Raw genomic sequence first — 10942 nt, 5'->3', positions numbered from 1 at the left:
CCATATTCAAGCTTCAAACTTTTCCGGCTACTGCATATAATGTGGTTATAGTTAGGTTATTTATAAAAAAAGGGCCTGTAGTTGGCTACAGTTTTCTTGTATGATAATTTTGAGGGTTTATTACAACTCTTTCAGGCAGAAAGCCCTGTCTCCGTAACTATAGTGTCCATATATATTTATATTAATGGTTTTGCACCCTTTGTTAACTCAAAACTCTGTATTCTATAATTTAAATTATGGCGGAAGCCTGTATGGCCAAAATTGAGATTTTTCTTCTTTGTTTTGGGAAGACAAACTGGATGTTTCTTTCTTTGAGATGTTACATGCTAATATACAAATCTTTACACCCTTGATAGCTTAGCTTTCATTACGTTCTCCATGCATGCGTATAATGAAAATCTTTATGTTATCGCACATGTTATTACGATAATCTTGAAATTTATGGTATTGGTAATTTTATTTGTCTTCTCGTAATTATATATGCATATAGGGTATTTTTTACTTAAGCACATGATTACAATGATAATCAATCTAAATGAGCTATGTAATTATTATTTAGTTGAGGTCCAAATTAGGCTAGAGCCTGGGTGGACTACTTATGGTTTTCTCTGAATATTAATATTCCATTGTTGAGGACTTTTTGTCTTTTGGCCAACCAATGAAGTCCCCATCCTAACCTGGACATAAAACTTTCTACTTTTAATTCAATTATATTGCTTATTATCTTATAATCGCTCATATATATATAGATGTAGGGTAATATATATATATATATTGTTTTTTATCTATGCCAAGAATATATTTTTTAATGCAAGTGAAATGTTAATATTTAAAATACTGTTATTTATGTTTCAACCTAGGTATTTCTTCTACTTTGGTCAAACTCTATACCTTTAACCATCATTTTTTTTTGCAAAAAAAATAATATAAATACACATACATACATACATGCATATATTCCACTCACAACACTTTATTAGGGTTATCCATTAATTTTTCTAAAAATACCCATAAACAATTAAAATCATAAGAAAACGCTATTCATTCTTTCATGACCTTGAAAACCCATATGTAATATAAATAGCACATAATTATCTAGACATTCATATACTTATCTAAAGAATTCTTGAAAATAGATTAAAGGTTGTCATGTTCCTCCCAATCATGAACTCCAAATCCTCCCTGCCAGGAGAAAGAAAAAATCAATATTTCTTTCTCAATTCACACCTCCTTAATCCTTAGTAGCCTCTTGTTAATTTAATCCTACCTCCTCCTCTTTAAACGCCTCCTCTTTAAACTAGCTTCTACCCGTGACATGACATTTATCTCTAGTCATGTTTTCTATTGCTTGGCCATGGCTATAGTTCCCACTCTAGGGATAAAAGGAGGATTTTTCTTCTTTGTTCATGCCCTTACTTGGCCATAACTAATTCCAACTATTTTCCTGTACGAGTCTAATCTCACACATGGTAGCTTTTAATATAGTTTCAAGAATAATAATTTACAAAACAATGTTCTTTTTATTAATCATCATAAATATTTACATTGTCACATTATATTACTTGTCCCACTTTCACTTTGTCTTTTCAGCGACATGTCCAATATTAAATCCATAAAAGAGACAAATTTATTAGGAATATCACACAACCAATTTGCAAATAAATTTCAACCTTTAATTTGTGTATACTACCATGAATATTCTAAAATATTTCATGAAATTTAAATCTATACTATTTATTTAATAATTATTGACAATTAAATTAAAATTCTATAAATTCTATTTTAAAATAAACATTTCTATCCATATAATAAAATAAATTGCAACAAAATTAATATGCTTCCAAACCATAAATAAAAATTTATTGCATTAACCAAAAAAAATTATATTATAGAAAAATAAAACATTCTTCATAAAAGATTATGTAGAAAGAATCTTTTTTTTCAATAAAATGTTTTTTTTTTTTTTTTAAAGTGTTTGGTAACCTGTAATTCACTAAATGATCGCATACCCAACTAAATAATGTAAGTTAAACTGCAAGCGTATTCCATTCTGCAGCAAAGTTAACTAAAAAATTATGTTGTAAAATTAGGTATATAATAAAAATAAAAAGATGGATAAATTGTTTCAAATATGTATCAAGAGTAAGATTCAAAATTAAGATCTTGGTAGGTATATATCAATATCTAATAAATTCGGAGATATTCTTTAATATGTGATGAATATACTTATTATATTATAGTAAAATATTGTAAACTAAATTAAATTAAATTAATTAATTTTATAATAAATGAGTTTTATTCTTAAAAAATTTAGTTAAAAAATAATAATAAATTTCAAATGTAAAATAAGTTTAATATCATCTAAATTTTGTATATCATAGTATTTTTTGGTTACATAGAGTTATATACTGACAAAATTAACTTATAATATTAAAAAATTTAATAATCTAAAAAAAATTGACAAATTATTATGTTTCTCTACACCACATCATAGTAAAATTTAATAATCTAAAAAGAATTTGACAAATTATTATGTTTCTCTCCAGTACATCAGAGTACATTTTGGTTACTTAGAACTATACACTAACAAAATTAACTTACAATATTAAAAAAAATTAATAATCTAAAAAAATCGAAAAATTATCATGTTTCTCTCGAGGGCAAAAAAAAATTCACAAAGTTACCAAATTATCATACAAGGAAAACATTCACAACCACAAGTTTAAAGAAAGGAGAAAGAAAAAATAAAAAATAAACATGTAAACAAAAATTCATATATGATTATTTTCTTTGTTTCACAATTGCTCTTTTTATATGATATTATATATTTCACAATTGCTCTTTATATATATATATATATATATGAATATTTTATGAATATTGGTGACAATTATATCTATTGAATATTTGTATTAGGCAAATTCACTTAAAAAAATCACTGCATTAAAGTTCAAATACAAAAACCTAACTCCCAAGAACTTGGAGGGAATTGAACCCATAAGTTTTATATAACAATAATTAAAACTCAAGCAATCCAACTAAACCTCAAAACTATTTTTCTTTAATATATACCATTATTTTTTATTATCTATATACCATTACTTTTTATTATCTTATATAAAAAGTAAACTTCACATTTATTTTGAATTAAATGTCAATGAATGATCAATTTCAGAAGATATGAATCGGCTCCTGACAGATGTGAAAGGCAATGCCCTTCAACGAATCACTTTTTCACAGAAACTGCTTTTCAAGAGAACACTCACGTTGGAAAGATTCGAAAATTCAAACAATTTAATGCTCATCATCTGGGAATCTCTCTGTTGGAAAGATCGAAAATTCAAACAATTTAATGCTCATCATCTGGGAATCTCTCTGACAGAGAGATTCGAAAATTCAAACAATTTAAGGTTCAACTTTGTATGTGCGAAGGAGCTGCGGCATTCGGGGATCTGTCCGAATTACAGTAAATGATGAATGAGTTTTGAACCATATCATTCGGAAAATTCTCAGTTAAATGTCGAGGAAAGGTCGAAGAGACCAACCCTGTGTAATAAGACCATAGCTCAAACGATATCCGTTATTCTATTGGCTGTTACCATCCCAAATCCAGACAATGTCTTTGAGAGCCGGTCTCAGCTCTTGGCTGCACAGCTTACCGTACTCCACTGTATCTCCCCCGGTCTTGTGAAGCTGCACCATGAATAGAGAGGGCGTGATTTCAAAAATCTCGGCATCGATACACAAACGACCCTTCAGCCCCACCTCCGAACACTGGAACTTGATCTTGCAATCCTCAGTCTTCTCGACGCTGAATCTTAACACTTCGGCGATCTCCTCCAGCTTCGATATTATGCTCGACGTGTTCGTGTACATGCACTTAGACTAGCTGTGTTGGTGTACATGCACCTAGATTAGCTCCAGTTGGTGTACATGCACTTAGACTAGCTGTGTTGGTGTACATGCACCTAGATTAGCTCCAGTTAACTTATTGCTTGCATGTGGCACATGTACACATAAAGCACACTTAGCTTTAGTTATTGCATGCACAACTAAGCTTAACTTAGTTGCTTTTATGTATTTATTCAAAAACTCATATTGTAGAATTAATTCAATTTTCTCATTCTTTTCTCAATTCTTGCTCGCTTTCTTCCTTCTCTTGCAAGCTTGTTATTGTTTTGCAGATCTAGATCTATCTGTGTTTCTCAAAAATCTTACATGGTATCAGAGCACAGGGATTTGTAATCAGTGCACAAGCAATTTTATTTGCAGGTTCAGAAGATTGAAGCAACAACAAATAATGGAGTCTAAATTGGACTTTCCACAATCGGCAATTCTCACTCCATATAATTATTTCGAATGGAAGCCAAAGATTCAACTTCATCTCAGAAGTAGAGGCTTATTTCGAATAACCATGGAAACTGAAGTTGAACCAACATCGGCAGTGGAGAAATCAAGATATTTCAATCGCATGGACGAGGCCTTCGACATCCTATGTTTATCTATTTCTCCGGAACTGCTATTTCATGTTGAATCATGTTCAACTCCAAATGAAGTATGGAAAATTTTGGAAGAATTGTTTGGAAAACAGGATGAAATGCAAGGTCACATTCTCGAAAATGAGTTAAACTCATTAGATCCGAGAAACTTTGAGAACATTCAAGATTTTTTCACAAGGTATAAAGCCTTGTTGGTTCAGCTGAAAGGATGCGGGATCGACAAATCCAAGCAAGAAAATCAGTTGATTCTTTCCATTTTATCAAAACTTGGTCTAGAGTATGCAGTATTCGTCTCTACATTCCACACAGTCAGATCTGCAACTGGTGCAGCTTGGAAGATGCCCTCACTAGATTCTTTTATTCAGTCTTTGATGCATGAGCAAGATAAGCTCATCAAAATGGGCACACTTAAAAATTCCAAAACGCATGCACTTACTATGCATGCAAAAGGAAAGGCAAATTCCAAAGACCATCAGAAAGGAAAAGGGAAGAAGGATCCTGATCCAAGAAAGGGAGGACATCCCAAACCCCCTGATGGATCATCTGGCTCAAAGGAAAGGAAAGGAACGAAAGGGCAATGAATGTGCACTTATTGCCACCATGGTTTTCATCCTGAATCTGCATGCATGAAGAAGACTATAGATCTTATGGCGCAAACACTCCAGCAACACAATCTTGGAGACCACATTCCTGAGAATGCTAAGAAGAAGTCTGGAGAAAAAGCACCAGATCCAAGAGGTAACGGGCATGCTTTAATTGCTCTTCATTCTGCACCACAAGAATGGATCATCGATTCAGGTGCTTCACATCATATGGCTTCTTCAAAGGAATCATTTTCTTCTCTACATGCATACTCAGGTCCTCCCATTCTCATGGGGGATAATTCTGCAGTTGCAACAACTGGACAAGGAAGAGTGCAATTCGAAGATGGAAGTTTTGAAAATGTCTTGCATATTCCAAGGCTTTCTGTGAATCTTCTCTCAGTGTATCAGATGACACACACAGGCAGTGGAAGGAAAGTGGAATTTACCCCAGATTCCGTGAGCATTTATGACATGCAAACCAATTTGAAGATTGCATCTGGCAAGGTAAATGATCAATCTCATCTGTATACATTTTCTGATTTTGTTCCTCAATCAGATTCTATTTTGCTACTTACGCATGCAAATGAAGAAAGTAGGATTTGGCACGAGAGATTTGGGCACTTGAATTTCAGATATATGCAACAACTTAGTAAGCAAGGGATGGTCAAAGGATTGCCAAGCATTGAATTTTCAGATGGTGTTTGTAATGGATGTGCTCTTGGAAAGCATCCACAAGAAAAATTCGAGAAGGGGCATGCATGGAGAGCCTCTTCACCTTTGGAACTTGTACACAGTGATCTCATGGGTCCATTTCCGGTGCTTTCAATGAGCAAAGCAAGATATGTGTTGTCATTTATAGATGATTACACGAGATTCACTTGGGTTTACTTCTTGAAACTCAAGTCTGAAGTTTTTCAACATCTAAAGATTTTCAAAGCGCATGCGGAAAATCAGTCTGGAAAACGCATCAAAATACTCCGCACAGATAATGGGACGGAATATGTCAACAAAGATATCAGGAATCTTTGTGATGAAGCAGGCATACAGTTGCAGCATACAGTTCCTTACACTCCACAGCAAAATGGCGTGGCTGAAAGGAAAAATCGATCTTTGAAAGAGATGGCTAATTGCATGTTGCATGCAAGATCTCTTCCATCGAAATTGTGGGCCGAAGCTATTAATTGTGCCTCATACATCCAGAACAAATCTCCTCATAAATCTGTTACTGGAAAAACACCTTTTGAGGCTTGGACTGGCATGCAACCTGAAGTTAGTCATTTCCGCATTTTTGGATCTCGAGCATGGGCCCGCATTCCTCCAGAGAAGAGAAAGGCTTTGGAGCCTCAGAGCAAAGCATGCATGTTTGTTGGATATTCTGATGAAGTCAAAGGGTACAGATTGCTTGATATCCACACTGAAGAGCTCTTTATTGAAAGGAGTGTAAAGTTTGACGAAGATATTTCGCATGCACCAGTAGATGAACTTGTTACCAAATTTTCATCGCCACTCATTGATGAGTATGCAGATGAAACTTCAGACCAGCATTCTGATGAAGATGAGTCTTTTCTTGTGACCCCTGTTATACCACCAGTTGTTGAACATCGAGATCATACTTCTGCATGTAGTTCGGAAGATTCTCGACCACCTTCAACACAAAAATGGCGCAGCATGAGCGATATCCTTGATGATCCTGCCTCTATCCCTCTGTTTGAGGAAGATCCGCAAGCACTCTTAGCTATGGAGCCATCCATGCCCATGCATGCTTATATGATGCATGGATCTGATCCACAAACTTATGCAGAAGCAAATGGGCATCCTGAATGGGAAGCCGCCATGGATGATGAATATAACTCTCTCATTGAGAACCACACTTGGGATTTGGTTCCGCTACCTTCAAATCGCAAACTTGTGAGATGCAAGTGGGTTTACTGGACCAAGAAAGCATCAAATGGCCAAGTTAGTCGATATAAGGCATGATTGGTAGCAAAAGGTTTTCAGCAAGTACATGGTGTTGACTATGATGAGACTTTTGCTCCAGTGGCAAAAATGGATTCCATTCGGCTAGCTCTCTCCATTGCAGCAGCAAGAGGATGGGAGGTGCATCATATGGATGTGAAGAATGCCTTTCTTCATGGTGATCTCGAGGAGGAAATCCACATGGAGCAGCCACCAGGATACATGCAGAATTCATCTCTCGTATGCAAACTAAAGAAGTCTCTCTATGGCCTCAAGCAGGCACCTAGAGCATGGTATGCAAAGATGGATTCTTATTTGTTATCTCAAAATTTTGTACGCTGCAAATCTGATTCCAATGTTTATTTTCTGAAGAAAATTGACTCCTTGTTGATCATAGTACTCTACGTAGATGATCTTTTGATAACAGGTAGTTCAGCTTCTGTCATTACTAACATCAAAACTGCATTGCATAAGCGGTTTTCTATGACAGACATGGGCTTGCTAAATTTCTTCCTTGGACTAGAGATCCATCAGCGTGATTCTGGCATTACCATTTCTCAACCAAAATATGCCAGAGATCTTTTGGCACGATTTCACATGAGTGACTGCAAGCCAGCAGTCACACCTTTCCTATCAGGGATAAAGCTTGAGAATGGCAAAGACACACCATTGGTTGATTGCACACTGTATCGCCAACTTGTGGGAAGTCTTCTTTATCTCACTCACTCCCGTCCTGATCTCTCCTATGCTGTCGGAGCAGTTTCAAGATACATGCAGGAGCCACATGAGTTACACTGGAATGCTGCAAAGCACATCCTTCGATATGTCCAGGGGACAATCACCTATGGGATTCATTATGCAGCCAATTGTTCTTTGAATCTCATCGGGTTCACAGATTCAGACTGGGCTGGCGACACCATTGATCGCAGGTCTACTTCCGGTTATGTACTTAGTTTTGGATCCGGCCCAATTTGTTGGTCAAGTAAGAAGCAGGCTGCCATTGCTTTATCATCGGCAGAGGCCGAGTATAGAGGAGCAGTCAATGCCACTATTCAGGCAATTTGGCTACAACATTTCCTATCTGAGCTTGGGATTAGTGTCCATCATCCAACTGTCATCTGGTGCGATAATCAAAGTACGCTAAAGTTTTGCAGAGATCCAGTGCAGCGGCAGCGTACCAAACACATCGAGATCCACATGCACTTCATTAGAGAACTCATTCATGATGGGATCATCAATCTTCATTACTGTCCTAGTTCCGAGCAGATTGCTGACATCTTCACCAAGACTTTCACTGAGTAGAAGTTTCGATTCTTGCGAGATCATCTTGGGGTGAAGGACACGACTGCCTAGCAGTTGTCTTTTCTCTACTTTTGCATTATATTTTGAGGGGGGGTTTTCTTCCCACTGGGTTTTCCCTCTTTCCTCCTTTTTATGCATTGTATATGGGTACCTAAAATGGCCGTGTTGCCGGGACTCATTCATTTTGCATCACACTCACCTAAGTTATGCTTAAGGGGGGGTGTTGGTGTACATGCACTTAGACTAGCTGTGTTGGTGTACATGCACCTAGATTAGCTCCAGTTGGTGTACATGCACTTAGACTAGCTGTGTTGGTGTACATGCACCTAGATTAGCTCCAGTTAACTTATTGCTTGCATGTGGCACATGTACACATAAAGCACACTTAGCTTTAGTTATTGCATGCACAACTAAGCTTAACTTAGTTGCTTTTATGTATTTATTCAAAAACTCATATTGTAGAATTAATTCAATTTTGTCATTCTTTTCTCAATTCTTGCTCGCTTTCTTCCTTCTCTTGCAAGCTTGTTATTGTTTTGCAGATCTAGATCTATCTGTGTTTCTCAAAAATCTTACACAAACGATACGATACACAAATGACCCTTCAGCCCCACCTCCGAACACTGGAACTTGATCTTGCAATCCTCAGTCTTCTCGACGCTGAATCTCAACACTTCGGCGATCTCCTCCAGCTTCGATATTATGCTCGACGCCGGTTGAGCTAATGTGAACCACAACTCCTGCTTCACGATCTTGTTGTTGAAGAGCCCCGACAAATTGAACGCCGACGACAGGGAGATTATGTCGAAGGCGTTGAAGCGGGGCGGCTTGGGAACAAAGAACGCCGACTCGACATCGTCAAGGAGGCCGACATCGACATTGTCGGCTTGTGGGGGTTTGAAGCCCAGCCGGAACCAGGAGACCTCCATGAGCTGCGGAACGGTGATCCTCGTCTGGGGATTGTGGTCCAGCAGTCGGAAGACGAGCCGCCGGAGGTCGGAGGAGAACCAGGGTGGGCACTTGAAGTTGCCCTTGTAGATTTTCTTATACAGTGCCATCAGATTCGCGTCCTGGAACGGCAGGTAACCCGCCCTGAGCACGAACAGTATGATCCCACACGACCAGATGTCGGCCTTGGCGCCGTCGTAGCCCTTCATCGTTATGACCTCCGGCGCCACGTACGCTGGCGTGCCGCATGCCGTGTGGAGAAGGCCTTCCTGTCTAAATTGCTCCGGCAGTGCGCTGAGGCCGAAGTCGCAGACCTTCATGTCACCATTGTCGTCTAATAACAAATTCTCCGACTTCAGGTCCCGGTGGTACACGCCCCGGCTGTGGCAGAAATTCACCGCGCTGATCAACTGTTGAAAATACTTTCTCGCTTCGTCTTCTTTCAATTTTCCCTTTTTGGCAACCCTGTTGAAGAGCTCGCCGCGCTTAACGCACTCCATGACGATATAAATCTTGGACTTGCTCGCCATGACTTCGTAAAGCCGAACGATGTTGGGGTGTCGGACCAATCTCATGACGGAGATTTCCCGTTTAATCTGATTTGTCATCCCGAGCTTCAAGATTTTTTCTTTGTCCATTGCCTTAATGGCGACGCTCTCGCTGGTTTTGAGATTTCTACCTTGGTACACCTTGGCAAACGTCCCCTGCCCCAAGAGGCGCCCTAATTCATACCTCCCCATCAAAATATTGGGCTTCATCTCAATCTCAAAACTAAAATCACAAATCCTTGTGGATTAAAGCTGCTGCTCAGGCGTCTTTGCTGTATAAGGCCTGTGAAGTTGCTCTCCCGCATCCGTTCCATTGCACGTGGCTTAGTCGGGATGTGTTCCTGTCGAGCCCGGCATATCCTGCGTACAGGAGCTCTGATAGCCTGTATTTTATCATGGAAGACAAGTCGCTAGTATAAACCTTTTAGATCCCCTTAATAATCAGGGAAAAGCCTAAATGTGGACGTATCCAAGAGTCATGTTCAGTAGAATTAGTTGAAGGAGGGACAACCTACCATGTTGGGCTCTTTCATTAAATTCACACCAGAGATACTTCATGTCTTTGTGTGTTGCGATTCATACCACCTGTCTTTCTATCGATTTCCTTGCTGTATTCTTTCGTCCCGTATACACAAAATCTCTCCAAGTAACTTGTTTGCCCGGCTTTCCTTTATCTGAATTACCCACGTTGGTGTGGATGTGGTGGCTTGGGAAGAGTTGGCATCGTGCGTAAACACTTTACCTTATCGGGCAATATATTGTTGTAGCCTTGGGCACTACTTCATGTTGTTTCATTTTGAAAATTAGTCCCTGAAATATTTTATTTATTTGAAGTTTAAATTATATTTTAGCTTTGTTTTGAAAATTAATCATTTTATTATTTTTATTTATTTATTAATTAATATATTAAAAATAGTAAAATTATTAAATTATGTTTTGTATCTTATTTTATTTTAACAACTCATTTTATCTTAAATTTAGATTTAGATTAAAAATTGTTTAACTTTATTAATATTATATTTATGTTCACATCGCATGTAAAAATGTAACTTGTTTTTACCTTAGATGCACGCATCATGACTTTCGAATTTGAAACTTTTTAGTG

At 37.5% G+C, this 10942-nt stretch overlaps 1 protein-coding gene across 1 annotated transcript; it reads right to left on the bottom strand.

Moving 5' to 3' along the window:
• Nucleotides 1-3315: 3315 nt before the first annotated feature.
• LOC149243238 (CBL-interacting protein kinase 18-like) lies at nt 3316-10066 on the bottom strand. Its single transcript, XM_089367777.1, has 2 exons — nt 8956-10066; nt 3316-3765 (listed from the first exon to the last, which is right to left on the bottom strand). Exons 1-2 carry the CDS (start codon nt 10045-10047, stop codon nt 3586-3588), a joined length of 1272 nt encoding a protein of 423 aa, XP_089223903.1. The 5' UTR covers nt 10048-10066; the 3' UTR covers nt 3316-3585.
• Between the last annotated feature and the right edge of the window lie 876 nt (nt 10067-10942).

Source organism: Pinus tabuliformis, chromosome 8 (genome assembly GCF_031772625.1).
Source record: "Pinus tabuliformis cultivar Carrire ecotype Pingquan chromosome 8, CPIR1, whole genome shotgun sequence".
In the NCBI taxonomy this organism is placed as follows: domain Eukaryota; kingdom Viridiplantae; phylum Streptophyta; class Pinopsida; order Pinales; family Pinaceae; genus Pinus; species Pinus tabuliformis.
This window is presented reverse-complemented; position numbering and strand designations above follow the sequence as displayed.